At 40.3% G+C, this 11193-nt stretch overlaps 1 protein-coding gene across 1 annotated transcript; it reads right to left on the bottom strand.

Moving 5' to 3' along the window:
• Positions 1 to 3456: 3456 nt before the first annotated feature.
• On the bottom strand, positions 3457 to 11193 carry Med21 (mediator complex subunit 21). The gene is made up of 4 exons (XM_006986635.4): positions 11057 to 11193; positions 5165 to 5279; positions 4390 to 4490; positions 3457 to 3817 (listed from the first exon to the last, which is right to left on the bottom strand). The coding sequence occupies exons 1-4, from the start codon at positions 11096 to 11098 to the stop codon at positions 3641 to 3643; spliced, it is 435 nt and encodes a 144-aa protein (XP_006986697.1). The 5' UTR covers positions 11099 to 11193; the 3' UTR covers positions 3457 to 3640.

Raw genomic sequence — 11193 nt, 5'->3', positions numbered from 1 at the left:
TCCCAGTACTTGGGAGTCACGTGCCTTTAATCCCAGCACTAGGAAGGTTGAAACAGGAAGGATATGGCTGGTGAAGAAAGGCATATAAGGTGTGAGGAGACAGGAACTCAAGCCTTTCAGCTGAGGACTCAGAGGCATTCAGTCTGAGGATTTGTGGAGACAGGATCTTCTCTTTTTTGCTGAGGAGCTATCAAGGTGAGAAGTGGCTGTGGCATGTTTCCTCTGATCTTTCAGCACTTACCTGTGGTGGTATTGTGTTCCCCAAAATATTGTGTACCTTAATTAGAACCAGAAACTAGCAGCATTTGGCTGGTTAAGCATTTGGCTGGTTAAGCATTCAGGCTTTTGAGCAGCAATTCAGCCGAGACCCATTTTGGATGAGGACTAGGAGGCCTCCAGTCTGAGGAGACAAGACCAGCTGAGGATCCAGCGAGGTGAGGTAGCTGTGGCTTGTTCTGTATCTCTGATCTTCCAGCTTCACCCCAATACCTGGCTCACAGGTTTGATTTTATTAATAAGAACTTTTAAGATTCCTTCTATATCTGGAGCCCAACGTTCATGTTATGAATTCATGAAAAAGCTGTTTGCCTGTGGCCTTGTGAGCCCCAGCTCAGGCCCAAGCTACACTCAGCCGGTTGTGGTGGCGCATGCTGGTAGGATTTGCTGAAGGAGACAGAGGCAGTAGGATCCTGAGTTTGAGGCCCGCCTAGGAGGCTTGGGAGAAGCTTTGGCCTGGACTGAGCCACAAAGAGTGGTGGGACCATGGAAGCAGTGGCTACTGCTCCACATTGCCAGCTCCTTCTCATCGTGTTGGTGACTGCAGTGATGCTGCTACCTGGGATGAAGGGTTTACTGCTGCTGGTTCAGAGAAGAATTGCCAGGACCATCGTGTTACAAGAAAGCATCGGCAAAGGTCAGTTTGGAAAAGTTTGGCAAGACAAATGGTGGGGAAAAATTGTTGTGAAGATTTTCTGTTCTAGGGAAGAATGTTCATGGTTCCAAGAGACAGACATTTATCAGACTGTGATTGCTCCAAACCACAGAGGAGGCACAAAAAAAAAAAAAAAAAAAAAAAAAAAAAGTCTGCATGGAACCATGACCACACCTAACAGCAACTTTGAAATCTTCAAAAGGACTATGGTAAAGCCATTAAGCTGATTAATACCGCGGAAAGATCTGCTTTGGACTACAAACTGCTTAGGACAATTTTGAGATGGCTAGCTCAGATGATCCAGCCTGACAGACTACTTGAACAAAGACTTGAAACAAGCCCTGAACTTTCCTTTTATGCAGAGACTGGACAAATGATACAGGACTTGACAATTAACCCAAAAATTTTCTTTTCAAGATTTCCTAAAGATATCTTCACCCCTAGAAAGCAAAACGAAAAAGAGAATAAGATATGAGATAGATCATCAAATCTACTCTGAGAAAAAAGATAAAGAAATAATAGGATAAATAGGTAGATCACTGAATCTACACTGAAGAAAAAGGGGAAGATATAAAAATGACAAAAGGTAGACTACTGAATATATTATGAAAAGAAAAAAGAGAGAATATGAATATGATAAGATAAAAAGGGAGATTATGGAATCTACTTTTAAAAAGGAACTGCTTGTTTTAAATAAGATAAGTAATGAAAATTTTTTGGTCTGAGTTTATCAGATGTTACTGGACTGGACATTATTAATATATATAATGGAGTTTTATCTGAATTTGTCAAATGTTAATGGACTAGACATCATTAGTGTAAATTTTGGCTGTATATATTGTATATACTTATTGGATAGTTTTTCTTGTATTAGTTATAAGCTTTCTTTTAGACAAAAAGAGAGGAAATGTGGTGGTATTGTGTTCCCCAAAATATTGTGTACCTTAATAAACTTATCTGGGGTCAGAGAACAGAAAAAGTTAGTTAGGCAGTGATAACACACGCCTTTAATCCTAGCATTCCAGAGGCAGAAATCCATCTGGGATCTGAGTTCAAGGCCACATTGGAAACAGCCAGGCATGGTGACTCATGCCTTTAATCCCAGAAAGCCAGACTTTAATCCCAGAGAGTGGTGGTAGAAAGCAGAAAGGTATATTAAGGCGTGAGGACCAGAAACTAGCAGCATTTGGCTGGTTAAACATTTGGCTGGTTAAGCTTTCAGGCTTTGAAGCAGCACAGTTCAGCTGGGATTCATTCTGGATGAGGACTCAGAGGCTTCCAGTCTGAGGAAACAGGACCAGCTGAGGAACTGGTGAAGTGAGATAGCTGTGGCTTGTTCTGTCTCTCTGACCTTCCAGTATTCACCCCAATAACTGGCCTTGGGTTTGATTTTATTAATAAGAACTTTTAAGATTCCTGCTACATTTACCCCAATATCTGGCTCCACGTTTTTATTATAAGACCATTTAGGATTCATGCAACAAAGGATCCAGAGGATACTTTCTTCAAAGGCTTTTAAAAACAAAGATCATTATTGGGACTGGAGATTTGGCTCAGTAGTTGGGAGCACTGGCTGCTCTTGCAAGGACCTGGGTTCAGTTCTACATCTACACAGTGAGTTTCAGGACAGCCAGGGGTATGTAGAGAGACCCTGTTGCAAAAACAAAACAAACAAAAACAAAAACCAACCCCCCCCCCCAAAAAAAAAAGTGGCACAAGAAAACAGTAACTTCAGCTAGCCCTGGTAATATAGACCCAGACTCTTAGCTACTCCGGAGATATAGAAAATGGCGAATTCAAGGCCTGCTTGGGCTCAGTGAGATCAGGGGAAGTTAGAGAGACACTGTCTCAAAAAGTAAAAAGAGGACTGGATATAGGTCAGAGGTAGAGTGTCTAGAAAGCACAAGGCTCTGGATTCAATTTTTAGTACACACACACAAAACACACATAAAATCCTCTAACTTCATGAAATGTCCATGCTGTCATACAAGATTAGGGTTGGGTTTTGTTTTTGTTTCAGTATTACATATATTTAATGTTAGCAAGGTTAGAGGTGGTCAATGAAAGGAATTCTATGATGGGGCACTAGCTAATATTGCAAGATGCTATGGGTTTCCACTGTTGAAACACAAGGCATCCAGTGAGCAGACAACATGCCAATGACAAGGTAGCAGTTTCTACACAGGCAGCAAGTCCTACACAGCAGCAGCTTTCACAAGATTGTTCCCAAACTTTCCCTTTATGTTCTGTTCAGTGCCACATATCAGTTCCTCCTATTTGTCACAATCTTTTACATGCCTGTTCACATCTTCAGGATGACATTATTTTTCTGTTCTTTTTGGTCCTTTCCTTCTCCCAGTTCTTGAATTCTGTGTGCCAATTCCCTGATCAAATCACTCATTCCTGTAATATGTGTAGGTCTCATTTCTATGGCTACATCCCTTTGACTTGCCTTACTAGTAGTAGGAGAGACATAGGTCCTTAGTGCCAGGAAATGACATAATGATGTTTGAGGATGACTCAACTGCAATTTTAAAGCTTTTTATTTTACTAATAGTGGAAACAGAAAATAGTGAAAACTAGTTAAAAAGGTAACACAGTCAAAGCATATGATGTTCCGTAGCTGTTGGTAGAGCTTACATTGAATCTGATGCAGCACTCTTAGTGTCATCCAAACAGTTCTTTTCTCAGTCACGTGTTCTGTTGATGCTACGAGTCTGGAAGAGACTGGCTATGGGTAACACTTCTGGTCTTCAGCTGTGACTGTGCAATATCAGCAAGTGCACTTTGGATCTTCTCCAGAAGCATATCTCCCCGATAAACAACATCTTCCAGACATGTAGCAGCTTCATGATTTTCTTCTTCTAGCTTATATAAGCTAGCAGCCTTTAAGACATGAATTTTAATATACTCAGAGATGAAATGGCTAGAAACTAAAGTACAAGTATTTATTTTAAAATCAGAATGATTTTCCAACCATTGTGTTTTATCTTTTAGTAACAGGTATTTTAAATATCAACTTAAAAATTTTTCTCTGAGTTATTAGAAGACTAATTTTCTGTCAGAATACATAGGTATATATATGTGTCCTGTGTATACAATGCTTATAGACACTGTTTTGTCCATATTCAGAATGCCATTCTCCACTCACTCTTCTGGTCAAACAAAATGAAGGGCATTAAGGAGACTTCTGCCTAAGATGAAACTGCTCAATGTCGATACTGCCTTGAACACACATGATCAGATCTTTTAAGTCAAAATTGGACAATTATTCAGCATAATTTTCCAGAACGAGACCCTGTATTTGGCCACACACACACACACACACACACACACACACACACACACACTCCAAAATACCTCCCATTTAAAATTTAACCTTAAATTGAATGTCACAACCTCCTTTAATTCAAAGTTCTCTACCACTAGTCATTTTATCACAAGAAAAGAGTTTTCACCTGTAAAGCAGCTGTAGACTCTTCACTGGGTAAGGAATCTATCAAAACATCAATATCTTTTGCTGTTCGTGCAATCAGTGCTGCAAAAAGCTGGGCATACTCTGAAGAAAAGTATTAAGTTAAATTATCAAAGTCTTACATTTTTATAAGCAGAAATTATAAAATTAATAAAACTAGAAAAGCTCAGCTAACTTTCAAATATAGCAATTCTAATGGTAAAGCATAATTTTAGTATATCAATACTATTTATACACTAAATATTAATTCAAATTGGGAATTAGCATAATATGTCATTTTATTTCCTAGGACATTTTGGTACCTTGAACAAAGGAATCCATAAATGAGACACTTTTCTTACTAAGGTCATACAAGCAAAATTCAGCTCAACTCATACAAGCTTTCGTCTAAGGGAGTAACAATCTTTTTTTTATTGGACGTGAACAGAATTATGAAGCATAATGAATTGAGTTGATGAATTCATTCCTTGGCTATCTCTGAGATAGCTTTGCACATAAGAGCACTTGCTACCAAATCTAAGGACCTCAGTTTCATCCCCAGAACCCACATGGTGGAAGGAAAGAATAGCTCCGGATCCTTTGACCTTTTGCATGCATGCTATGGCAGGCACACCCACATATACACTAAATAAATAAATGTAAAAAAGAAGAACTATTTATGGCAAAACTTAACAGTAACAGAGTACAACCACAGTCACATTTTTACAAAGAAGCTATAAATTATAGAAGAAATGTCAGTCAAACTAAGAAGACCTCACCTTCTGTAGGATTGGCTGGTTGGTCTTTATTAATTGCTGTTTGAATGTTACTGAAAGAGGCGGGAGGACCACACTGCTGTAACACTCCAATGGCATTACAAAACTGATCTGCAAGCTTGAAAAAAAAGAAGAAAAAAAAAATCAAGGTTATAAAGAGTTGTCAGTTTTAAGGATTTTATGAGACATGGCAATAATTTCGTCATAATAATGATCTCAAAGCAAACTCCTCACACAAAGGAATATTTTTATATAAAATGAGCCAGTTATTACTAACAATGACAGAGTTTGTACAGCACTCTTACCAGCAATCTATTTATATCTAGCCTGGATTAAATGGTTTAATCATACGAAGAAACTTGTTTGGTATCAGTCTAGGTGAAATTAAATTTGTATCAATCTATCTTAAAGAACTGATACACGAGAAAGCTGAAGACTCAGCCATAGTGATTGTTTTATTCTCTCTAAGTGGTTCTGGAGATTGAGTTCTCAAGAGAAGGTTGCTCACAAATAAAACCAGATATCCATCCCAGCAGATGCACAAATAGCAATAGAGAAACAGACACTAAATGGTTAAGAGCACTGGCTGCTTTTGCAGAGAACCTGGGTTCAATTCGCAGAATCCACAGCTCACAACTGTAACTCTAATTCCGAAGGATTTGACATCCTCTTCTGTTCTCTGTGGGCACCAGGCACCCATGTGGTACACAAGCACAGGTGTAGTAAAAACACACACATTGAAAAAAAAAAAAGACTACTTCAAATCATAACTCAATAAACAAATCCTAAGATACCAAAGTGGTTGAACTGGTGGACAACAAATTCTATTCTTATTCTAAGAATGATGGTTGCAAGAGTCTGTTCTTTCCTTCTACAGTGTGGTTCTGAGGTTCAATATTAGGATGTTAGACCTAGTGGCAAGTGTCTCTACTTACTGAGCCACTTTGTCAGCCCCTAAATTATTGTATATGCTAACTTTACTTATGTGTATGTATGTATGTATGTGGACCAAAAGCATTCAGTGCCCACAGAGGCCATCAGATCCTCTGGACTGGAGTTTTAGATGTGGGTGCTGGGAGTCAAACTGAAAGAGCAGGCAGACACTTAACTGCTGAGCCATTTCTCCAGCTCCATATGCTAATATTTAAAACCAAAACCAAACAAGCAAAAAAACAGGGTTGGGTAAATGTTAAACATTAGGACCAGAATTTGGATTTCTGCACCCACATCAGAAACCCTTTGGTCACAATGGTCATCTGGTCTATTGGAAAACATGAGCTTTTGGTTCAATGAGAGACCTTACTCAAAGAGAGAGAGAAAGAGAGAGAGAGAGAGAGAGAGAGAGAGAGAGAGAGAGAGAGAGAGAGAGAGAGAGAATGGTACAAGAAGTTATCCTCAGACAACGCTGACCTCTACATAAGCATGCAGAAGTAAATGCACCTGCACACACCCACACATGCTTAAATCACACACACACACACACACACACACACACACACACACACACACACACGAGTTCAGTTGGTAGAGTGTTTGCTTAGCATATATGAAGCCTTGGGTTTGATCCACAGCACTGCTTAAACTGCACATGGCAATGCACACCTGTAATGCCAGCACTTGGCAGGATGAGAATTTCAAGGATATCCTCAGAGTCATAAGTGTTTGAGGACAACCTGTACTACATGAGAGCCTGTCTTGACCAGTGGTGGCACACACCTTTAATCCCAGCACTCAGAAGGCAGAGGCAGGCAGATCTCTGTGAGTTCGAGGCCAGCCTGGTCTACAGATCAAATTATAGGATAGCCAGAACTACACACAGGGAAACCCTGTCTCCAAAAACAAAAACAAAAACAAACAAACAAACCAAAACTAATCTTTCTTTTCTTTTGTAAGTATTGAGATATATATGTCAGTACTTATTTCAAGCAAAAATAAATACTATTAAAAAGCAGTAGTCTTGGTGCCATGTATTTGTACTTAAATCATTTCAATGGAAAGTGTCTTAGTGATTGGAACTTCTAGTGCAGTGTGGAGTTCTTCCATTTGAAAAATGTGATATTTGCATGGGATTGTTTGAATCTTGTTTTCTAGTCCCTCCCCATCACCACCCTCATAGTCTGAAGGTAGATTTTTCTCTTGATAAAGGAACAAAAAAAGTGAACATCTTGTTTGTAAATAGGTATCTAGTAACTAGTGGTAAACTTGAAATGGTAGAATTCTTTAAAGCCTAATTCTAGGTAGCCTTAGGAAAATGTATCTTAATTATTTTTGAACCTGTATTCACCTTGTTTTTTTGTTTTGTTTTGTTTTTTCAAATATCTTAAGTTATATTTTCTTTTTCAGAGCTGCTTCTTATTTGGGGCTACTTTTTTTTTTAATTGAGGCGTAATTCATAAAAGGGTACATTGTTTTGATGAGACTTTTTACAACTGTGGCTGGATGTCTTTCTTTAGTCTTCCAAGAAGGGCCATTTTACTTTTTTAGAGTTACTTTTTAAAGTCATGAGGTCAACAACTTGGACTACTATGCATGTAAGTGCTAATGCAAATTAAAGCCCAAGTTGACCTCCAGCAGCAGTTCATTCTATGTTGACAGTGAGAGAACACTTTGCCTGTTAGGATACTGTTACTCGTGGACTGAAATGCTGAAGAAACCCCTCCCCCTATTTTGTTTTTTTGCAAAAATCAAGGTATATTCTAGGGTTTCCTGGTTGACCTCAACAGATAAACTGAGCTGATAGTCTTAGTTCAGAAATGATCTGAATGTAGATTTACAGTCTACGCGTACAGCTGGCTAAGTGAGATCGCTTTTACAGTTCTGCATGCATCCCATCGGCTCCCCACTAGTTACTGAACTCTTAAAACTGGTATTGTAACATTACCACAATGTTTTGCACCAATTTTATAAACCTTACAGTGCAATATGTGTTCCTTTTCTGAGGCAAACCAAAGGTATATTTCTCAAGGTTCTGCTGCTATCAGCAGCGTTGATGGAGGATCTTTTATACATTTGTAATAGATAGAAATAAACCAGATTGCAGTTTTTGTTTTTCTTTTTTTGAAAATTTAAACCATGTACCAAGTTTCTGGTCAAGATTGTGTAGGATAAGTTAAACATAATTGCATTCTATTAACCAATATGAGTGTATTTCTTATGCATATAGTTACATTGAAATAAAGTTCTAAAAAAAAAAAGAGCAGTAGTTGTGAGATTGACTAAATCTGACTAGCAAATATATCTACTATGTTTCCAAGGTTAACAACAAAAAAGTAATGTAGAAAGCACATGATTTCTTTTCTGTGAACAGAGCAGTTGCCAAGTTTAAAGAAACAGTGGGAGTGTTAAGGATATAGCTCAGTTGGTAGATTGCTTGCCTAGAATACATGAAGCCTTGAATTGGATCCCCAGCACTGAACAAAGCCTAGGAGTAATAGCACATACATGTAATTCCAGTACTCAGAAGGCAAGGAGAACAGAAGTTCAAGGTCATCCTCAACTATATAAGAAGTTCCAGGCCAGTGTGGACTACATGAAAAAAAATTCTGTAAGTTGCCAGAAATGTAATTCTTCAAGACTCAAATTATAATCTTGTTGCTCAAAATATTTGTTGTTGGGGCATGGTTGTGCACACCTTTTATCCTAGCACTTGGGAGGCAGAGGTAGGCGGATCTCTGTGAGTTTGAGGCCAGCCTGGTTTATGTGGAGAGTTCTAGTCCAGCCAGAGTTACATAAGATGACTCTGTCTCAAAAAAAAAGAAAAAAAAAGCAAAAAACAATGTATTCAAGAAATTTGAATTCGTACCATTTGCAAACTAAATACATGTATACCCCCCACCCAACTTCTCACTAGTCCTGATCCCTGAAACTTCAATTACTATTTCCAATCAGGAAACAGCATTTCTATTGTTTTGCTGTCATCATTTCAATGACAAAAATTTGGGTTATTTTTGAAAAGCTAACCTGGGTGGCTTTTCTTTTTCTTTCTTTTTCTTTTTCTTTTTTTCATTTTTAAGTTGCAGCATTCCATTTTGTAGTGGTTATAACACATAGAAAAATATAAATGAAACTTATTCAGTACAGTGGCTACGTGTTCTGTCACGCAAATGCTTTCAAAACCCATTGTTCATCTGTTCAAAAAAAATATTTATTGAAAAACCAACCCCATGACAAGTACTGTATATAAATATTATAGAGATGAACATGACATAGCTTCTGTACTCAGGAGTTTCCAGATGGTAGAACAAATGTTAATATTGCTCTATGTTCCAATCTACTTTAGCACTTAAGAGCTGAAAACAATTTCCTCTAACTTCCTAGCCATGTGTGGGGTTTCATCATCTAAGTCTCTTGAGTTTATGGCATCTTTCTAAGCTCCTTGAGGAGTAGCTTTTTGTAAACACATATTATAGACACAGTAGGCATCTATGTTAGCTAAATTATCAGTATTCCTAAGATGAGTCAAGACCATATGGTATTTTTACTATCCTAACTACAGGACCTACACAAATATGCGATTTTTTTCCCTGAGATTAGCTCCTACACTGCATTATTAAGATTTGTAAAATCTCAAAGGAGTATTTTCTTGGGAGAAGTTGGCTGGCAGCCCACAGAGATCATTGCAAAGCAGAATTTAGCTTAGTGACTACATCAACATTTAAGGCATAGCCCTTCAACTTAAAAATTATTTACACAGAGTAGGCAGTATTCCCAAAAGTAGATTCACAATCTCAAAGTACTCTCAAAGTGATGTATTGCCAATAGCCAAGTTATGACCTCCTGTAAGAAAAACACTGGCCAGGGACCAGGTATTCTTTTCAGTAGAGGCGCTTTTCCTAGAACATCAGGCTACAACCAGAATGACACTGAGATTTTAACTACCAATGGAAAACTGTTGCACTCTTAATGGAAATAAGCAGAAGTATTTTTTATTTTTGTTTTTGGAGTCAGGGTCTCTCTCTACATAGCTCTGGCTGTCCTGGAGCTCACCATTCTTGTTCGGCTCAGAAGTATTGTTTAGCTTGTGTGTAGTTACCATTCATGTATAGTAAGCAAGAATAACAGCCAGAAGGGACAAAGTTAGTACAGCCAGCAGTTTTCAGGAGCTTCTGTTGTAGATTTTGATTCCTAAGTTGTTGGGCAACCTGGTCTCCACAGTGGTTTCCAGGTCAGCCAGTGTTACACAGTGAGACCCTGTCTCAAAACAAAACAAAAATTGTCCTTGTGTACAGTCATTGTCCGTGGTAGTGCGCTGCAAGAACTTCATTTCTGCCTGCCTGTAAGAGCCAATAAGGGCAGATCCTAAAGCGGACCTAAACAAATGGAAAGCCATCGAGGACCAGATCTGGAGACTCCCCTAGTACGTGGGATTCTTTAAGGACTGGTCAGAGTGGCCCACAGGAGCCAAGGCAAGCTCACATTCCAACACAAACACTCAACACTTTGTGTTGGTCGTCTGTGTTGTTTTCTGAGGTGGGCTCTCACTCACACTGGAGCTCAGGCTGGCCCTGACCCCTGGGACCTGAGCTCACTCGTCCTGCTACTCGGCCAAGCACCTTGAGTCCCCTCAGGACGGGCCGTCGGGTCCCCTTCCCAGGACAGACCGCGGGTCCCCTCCTCAGGACAGACCGCAGGTCCCCTCCTCAGGACAGACCGCGGGTCCCCTCCCCAGGACGGGCCGCCGTCTCCTCAGACCCCGCCCGCGGCCCCCCTGAGGCCCGGCCTCCGTCTCCTCAGACCCCGCCCGCGGCCCCCCTGAGGCCCGGCCGCCGTCTCCTCAGACCCCGCCCGCGGCCCCCTGAGGCCCGGCCCTCCGGCGTCCCCCGCGCCCCCCACGGCAGCGCGCCCTCCGCGCGTCTCGGTCCGGAGGAAAGGCCGACGGAGGACGGGAGCCCTCACCGAGTTCACCGCGTCCTGCAGCTGCGTGAGCCGGTCCGCCATGTTGCCCGCGTACGCACGGACGCCAAAGCTCCCCGCTCGGCCGCGATTGGGCAATTTATGGCGGATCTGGGCCAATCACAGGGCTCCGTTCCCGG

Source organism: Peromyscus maniculatus, chromosome 3 (assembly GCF_049852395.1).
Source record: "Peromyscus maniculatus bairdii isolate BWxNUB_F1_BW_parent chromosome 3, HU_Pman_BW_mat_3.1, whole genome shotgun sequence".
NCBI lineage: Eukaryota > Metazoa > Chordata > Mammalia > Rodentia > Cricetidae > Peromyscus > Peromyscus maniculatus.
This window is presented reverse-complemented; position numbering and strand designations above follow the sequence as displayed.

What these genes read in the sequence shown, in the direction of transcription:
- Med21 (XM_006986635.4), bottom strand. Translation starts at nt 11,098, where the DNA reads ATGGCGGACCGGCTCACGCAGCTGCAGGACGCGGTGAACTCG. An exon ending in TGCAGGACGCGGTGAACTCG is followed by an intron (nt 5,280 to 11,056) that starts GTGAGGGCTCCC and finishes TTTTTTTTCAAG; the next exon opens with CTTGCAGATCAGTTTTGTAA. An exon ending in AGTCTACAGCTGCTTTACAG is followed by an intron (nt 3,818 to 4,389) that starts GTGAAAACTCTT and finishes CATGTCTTAAAG; the next exon opens with GCTGCTAGCTTATATAAGCT.